At 42.9% G+C, this 6975-nt stretch overlaps 1 protein-coding gene across 1 annotated transcript; it reads left to right on the top strand.

Annotated features, from left to right (window-relative positions):
- Window positions 1-239: 239 nt before the first annotated feature.
- On the top strand, window positions 240-3254 carry PtA15_13A410 (uncharacterized protein; the record flags this gene model as incomplete). Its single annotated transcript, XM_053162606.1, has 5 exons — window positions 240-250; window positions 2441-2692; window positions 2779-2847; window positions 2923-3030; window positions 3131-3254. The coding sequence occupies 5 exons, from the start codon at window positions 240-242 to the stop codon at window positions 3252-3254; spliced, it is 564 nt and encodes a 187-aa protein (XP_053026565.1).
- Window positions 3255-6975: the final 3721 nt, after the last annotated feature.

Raw genomic sequence — 6975 nt, 5'->3', positions numbered from 1 at the left:
CATGCACACAAACAGACAGGAAACAACAGTGGTGTCATGTCTGTTTGCGTGCAGCGGATAACCGCACAGGGTACCTGGGTACCTGCACAAAATGGATACCCGCAGTGGGTTTGTTGGGGCCATCTCTCACTGTGTGCACTTAATTTTGGAAAAAAAAATATTAAGCAGTTGGTACTGGGTGGTAGCATTGCAACTAATCAAATGTGATATTTTTTTGTGCTTTTTCTAGATACAAAAAGATGGAAGGTAGGTCAATTTTGGATTGGAATAGCCTATAAAATGGAGTGAATAAAATTGAATTAAACCTACAAAGCTCTTCTTCATAGGCACCAGGGGAGATATGTTCCCACTCCCCAGGGAGTGCCAGAGCTGAATTTTATGTGAGTTTTGGTCGGATGTGAGCCTGATGTGGATTAGTAACTCATCCCCAAAATAGTAAATTGGATGGAGAAGTTAGTGAAAAGTCAGTCACAATTGATTTGGAAGTCAACACAATGTTGTGTGGAATTCTTTTGTTTTCTATGTACAACTGTAGGAAGAAATATGATGAAATGATATTTCACCAAAGTCCAACTCATCAATTGCTCCTGTTTACTGATTTTTAAGGATAGCAAAGCAAAATTCCCATTCTCAAAAGTAATTCCTCCAAAAAAATGGGTTTCTTGTAATTCACATTATATGCCCTGATGTACAAAATTAAACTAAAAGTCAACTTGGTATTATTGGGTTTAGATTTTTGGAATGTGGTAATGTTGCAGTCATTGAAATTGAAACCCATTTTCTTGGAAATGCGGGAATTAATTTGAATTTGGCTGATAAAAATGACAAAAAACTGTTTTAATAGGGTGAAAGTCTGAGTTAAGTCAAGGTTGGATTGCGGTGCCAATTCACTTTGGCCATATATCCTGTCCTCCTCACAAAAATGATCTAGTGAATTTTGTATTTTTTTGCTTTTCAAAATTCACATGTGCACATGCAAGTTAACCTTTTTGCACTTTGCTAATAGTCACCCTGATGTACGCGCGTACATTGAGGTGGAAATATCACAGGATGGGCCTTTCACAGCCACATGAAAAGTGACAAATTTGTTTTGAGACACCAATTGTCCCCCTGATGTACGCGAGTACATGAGGGGAAAAAAATCACAGGCTGTGCCTTTCACATCTCCATGGAAAGGACACACTGGTCATGGAGCCAAGAAAGGACTATATTCTGGATGAGTTCTGGATGAATTATAAATGAGTTCTGGATGATTTTTTGGCAAGTTATGGTTTATTTCAGGATGATTTCCAACTGATTTCCACGCTGACTTCCAGTCTTGTTCATACCTATTCAATATTGCTATACCAAAGGCCTCCAGCACAGTTATGAAAAAATGTTACGGTAAGGCACTCCCTGGGGAGTGGGAACATATCTCCCCTGGTGAGGACAGTTTTGATGTCTTTGAATTCTGAGTTCTTGGATTATCAAGGTCAGTTCCTAAGGTTTGGTCATTGGAATCATTGAGTTGAGATGAAGGTGGTCGGCGCCTCTTGCTTCTACCTGCCGTGGTGGTGGTGTGTTGGATGGTTAATTTGTGTGGTTGGGTATTAGCAAGGATAGAATGTATACCCTTGGTTCCTCTGCCCCCACTGCGGGCCACTGAAGTGTGTATATTGGGGTGGGTATCTGACTGGGTATCCGGGTACCCGCCTCAAATTTCCAAGATTACAGACACCCACACACGCACCTGGAACCCATGGGCAGGTACTTACCACTGAAGGGGGGTACCTACCCATGGGTGCCAGGTACCCAGTGCCATCTCTATTAAATTTATTCTTTTGGGACCTTTCTTGCCATTCTCCCACTAAATCAGAACTCAAGAGGCATGGTTTTCAAGTGTTATCATTCTAGAAGGCCAACCCATAAGCTTGAAGTCATGAGGATTCAAGAATCAGTGTGTAAAATGACTTCAGAAGAATGATTATAAAAAAAAAAGTATTTGGAACATCAAAAATTTTACAAAATTGCTTGCATTAAATGACAATTTTGGAAAATCTTCAATACTGTTCCAAAAAAATAATGGATAATCAGAATCAATGGATTGACATGTGAAATCCAAGTTTAATAAATTCACAGAAACACACCAAGCAAGATCTAAGTTTTGGCATAAATTCTGTGAATTTATTAAACTTGGATTTCATGCCAAGCCAATCAAAAATCCTCATGGGCCTGACACATCCACCTTTGACTCTCTCATACCCCCGAACACCATTGGTGCCATGGGTAGGCCCTCCAGCTTGTGCCACAGCAACAAGCAAAAAAGGACCGGCATTTTTTGTCTCAAGCAGGGGCCTAATCAAGCGAACTAGGGGGCCTGCAGGGAGGGGCCCGGACAAAACCAGAACCCCTGGGGAAAAGTCGCTTCATCAGACCTTCCCTCTATTTATGCCTCTCACAGGTTATTTCAACCCACTACGCCCACATTCGAGATCGCCACACCAACAACCAACCCGCTTAGGTACAGTCAACTATCTCCCGCGCGACCCCCACTGTTGCCCCCGCCCAGTCCAGCACACCAGATCAACCGCGCCCCCGCCACGTCGCTGTTTAATCGTGATAACAGTAATCTCGACTCGTCAGGTAGCCAGACCCCTCGCGCGGCTTCACCTCCCCTACAAATCCAACCAGGCAAACAGAAACCATTCGCGTAGTACATAAAAGTCAACCGGCGCCACCGTCTCATCACTGATCCCCTAATTCAACCATTGAAAACCCTTCCCCTTTTTTATTCCACAGCATTTGGCTTGACTCCAAATACTGCCTATTGGCTTATCCGGTCCAGCCCTTTTGCACCCTCGACTTCGTGTTAATACCATAATCTCGCCTCCGCGGCGTTGGTCAACCAATTGCTAATTACCTGAGCGCCCGATTGTTGGCTAGGTCAGTACCTTCGCGCAATCAACTGGCCGCACCCTTCCACAATACAAACTATATACCGTTAGTCGCCTCCCCCTGCCGCGAAGCCCCAGACAACTTGAAACCAACCAGGTGCACTGACCTAATCATGTCGCTACACTGGCCTGGATATACGTTTGTCGCCCTTGTTCTGCAAGTCTTGTCGGAATTTCTAACTTGCTGTTCTCTGCAGCTGGATAAACGTGTTGAAGGTCTGCCGAATCGAGATCGGCGCATTCCAGAACGTTGAAAGTTGGCGTCTTTGCTTGTGCAAGAGGCCGGCGGTGATCGCGGGGATTTCTGGCAAGTACGAGTGAGAAGCAGGAATAGTCTTCTGAGATTGTGCGGACGCTGATGTGGGTGGCAGCTTCTAGGATGAATTTGATCCGCGGGTAGGTAGTTGACATGGTGGGTCAAGAGAGGTTGGCGTTATTTGTTGGGTTCCGGGGTCTTGTCAAGATCCTTGATCTAGCACACCAATTTTCTGGGCGTGGTTTGTGATGCAGCGGCGAGCGCGCTATGATTGGCGAATTTAACTGATATCAGGCGTGTATAACTTTCTGAATTGCTCAGCAATCAACTTGGCCTGTTATCAATTGTACTTTTTGATGTGTTTTTGCTGCCCACAAAATTTCAGAATGGAATTTGGACTTCATTTTTTCATTTATTATCATTCATTTCACATGTCAATCTATTGATTCTGATTATCCATTACTTTTTTCAACAGTGGGTCAGCTACGCTAACATAGCTGTTAGCGTAGCGTAGCGCAGCGCAAATGCGCTATTTTTTAGTGTAGCGTTAGCGCAATTGCGCGCATCTGCGCTAACGCTACGCGCAAAGGATGCAAAGCTATTTTAGCTTTTAGCATAGCGTTAGCGCAGATGCGCGCAATTGGGCTAACACTAAGCACGCAAGGCGCAAAAGAGCGCGCGCTATGCTGCGCTAAAGCGTTTTTGCGGCAAAAAAGTGCATTTTTTCCGCTAAAAGCGCCTTAGCGCAACGTAGCGTAGCGTAGCGGCTGCAGCGCAGCGCTAACACTAAACAAAAATTGGTATGCTGTTAGCGCCGCTGAAAATTAGCGAAGCGTAGCGGCGCTAACAGCGAGCTAACGCTATTCAAAAAAGGTTGGCGCTTTTTGCCGCTACGCTAAACTTTAGGACTAAAATAGCGTAGTTTAGCGTAGCGGCCCACTGTTGCTTTTTTGGAATGGTATTGAAGATTTTCCAAAATTGTCATTTAATGCAAGCAATTTTGTAAGGCCCCGTTTGGAGCTGATATAATCTGGGCAGTATATGAGCTTTTTTGCCTGGCATCCTATGTGACATCTGATCAGGTCCGCCAAAACTTGATCAGATGTCACGAAATTCCAGATTATATTGCACAATTATATCGGCTCCAAATGGGGCCTAAATTTTTTGATGTTCCAAACACCTTTTATTTTGTTATAATCATTTTTCTGAAGTCATTTTACACACTCATTCTTGAATCATCATGACTTCAAGTTTGTGGGTTTGCCTTCTAGAAGGAGCTTTTGGGGTTATCAATGTTTCTGTCCAGTGACTGTACATACTCCTTTTGATGGCTGGTTCCTTCCAGACATCAAAAGAAGTGCAACATCACCTCAATGGCTGGTTCTTTTTGTTCATTGAGAGGAGTTTAAATCCCCTGGATGACTAGAACAGCGCGGTGATTGAGGGGAGTGTTTCTCTTGATCAACAGAGCATAACAGTCATCAAGAGTACATCAATGACCGGTTTGTTCTGGTCATCAGGAGAAGTAAACACTTCCCTTGATGGCCACTCAGTTCTGCCTATTGAGAGGAGTGTACACCCCTTGAATAGAATTAGATACTCCCCTCAATGATGATCAGAAAGACAAAGGGTCTAAGACTGAGGGGTGAGTGAGTGGTGAGCAGAATGGATCATAGATTGCATGAGTAAAATAGAAAGACATGAGTGAGAAGAAAAAATCAAAGAGAAACTGAGATGGGACTATACCTGAGGGGCAAGTGAGTGGTGAGCAGAATGGATGAGGAATCCATCCAGTCACCATAGGCTCCTCAGGTATAGTCCTCTATGTGTGACACCTGTGAAACAGGTATGTAGTGTTGGAATCCAAATAACCCTCTAAAGAGGAGTACCCCAGGTGAGTAGTACGCACGTACACTCACCACAAATCTCATATTGAATACTTATATTCATTATGTTAAAAACCAAAAACTGTGACAGGTCCACTGTACAGTGTAAATAGCAAAAAGCTCTGCGCTGTTGCATCAGGTAATGACTCAATCAAAGTCATTACTCAGAACTCAAACAATTCATCATTGTTAAACTCCTTGTGAGTTGCAGATCTTCACAACCCAGTTGGTCAAAGAGCATACTAACTCTTTCTCCTTCTACAGACAAAACAACTCCGAAGATTGAGCAGAACAACTCAAACAAAGCAGTCATATACTTGCGATATCATTGTAAGTACTTTGACGCTTCTTCACTCTAGACTAACGGAACGTTCAACTGATTGTTCTTGCTCTTATAACCAGTTCTACAAGTCTTGCCGACCGTATTACCTCGCTGCGTACCTGACTAAGTCAGAGTCAAACGAGAAAAAGATAACTTATCCGTAATGTTCCTTTCTTACAAAACAAACTTCTATCGATACATTCGATGAACTTTAACTGACAATCAAATGATTGATATTCCTGTTTACATTTACAAACAGATAAAAATCTTATTGAAAGGAATCCTCTCTTAGCTCAAAACAGTTTAAAAGTCTTAATTATTGTTTGCAGGTTTAGTTACTGCCTTCAGGTAAAGATCAATCACCCTTATTATTATTGTATTCTTATTATTGTATTTACAAATTAAATACTTATTAAGAAATATAATATCTTCAGTTTTATCAATTCTCACATGTAGCATACGTGGAAAGGGCTAGAGGTCTAGCCCAAAAAATGACTGTTATGGTATTTGGGAAGATTATGTTGTTACACTATCTAAATACCCCATATTTGTACTATTTAGACAACAAAGGGTAGTTACGTTACATTGCGTTATCCGCACAATTTTGGTAACGTAACTACCCCCGTTATCCGGGGCCCCCCTTTACTTTACTAGTAACGGGGTCATTTCAGGCCCTGCGCGTAACGTAACGGGCCTCATTTTTGAGGCCCGTTATTGTGTTATCCGGGGGAAAACGCAATAACAGACCATTTAAGGCTTTTTAGCCTCATTTTTTGCCCGTTCTCAAGGGCTCCGCGCGCCCGGATAACGCAACAAGCATAAAAAAAAAACCGGCTCAACGTGTTGCAATAACGTAATCACACTGCCGTTACGCGTAACGCGTAGATAACGACATAAATTTTGTTAAGTTACCGTTATCTACGCGTTACGCGTAGCGTAACTACCCTTCGCTGATTTAGATAGAGCTAGAAGCAAACTAGCTATATCGGTATATACAACACTATCTATTGTGTACCAGTATATCTATCCACCTGTTCCAGATCCCTTCTCTCTTCTCATCCATATTGGAGATGGATTTGCAGGTGGATAGGTCACCATGCAGGTTAGTTGTTCGCTTAGTATGCAATACATCATCAAGATTGGAGACGGATTTGTGTGTGGATAGCTCACCAAATTTGACTGTCATTGTGCAGATTCCCTGAGTTTCCTCTAATGAGTGGATTGTTTTGGTCATCAAAATTAAAGGAGGACATGTGTTCATTGACCCAATCTCTTCTTTGCTTGTACATCTGGAGTGGGTGTCAGCATTGTGGGGGATCTCAATGAGCAGAACAAGAGCCAGCCATGGGGTCTCAGTTTCATCCGCCATTTTGACCGTGTCACTCATTTGTGTAGAGACTTTAAAATGAAGATGTGTCTGGTGAGAGTCAAACTCACAACCTCAGCTATGTGTTGAGGGGTGTGCAAACTCCAAACCTGGAGTGCCAGGGGAGTCAAGAGGTGGAGTGCGGGAGCAATGACACGTCAAGGGTTTTTCTCTTCAGTCACAACAGATTAAGAGTCGACTCCTCGCACCGT

Source organism: Puccinia triticina, chromosome 13A (genome assembly GCF_026914185.1).
Source record: "Puccinia triticina chromosome 13A, complete sequence".
Taxonomy (NCBI): domain Eukaryota; kingdom Fungi; phylum Basidiomycota; class Pucciniomycetes; order Pucciniales; family Pucciniaceae; genus Puccinia; species Puccinia triticina.
The sequence above is the reverse complement of the archived record's forward strand: the minus strand, read 5'-3'. Positions and strand labels throughout refer to the sequence as shown.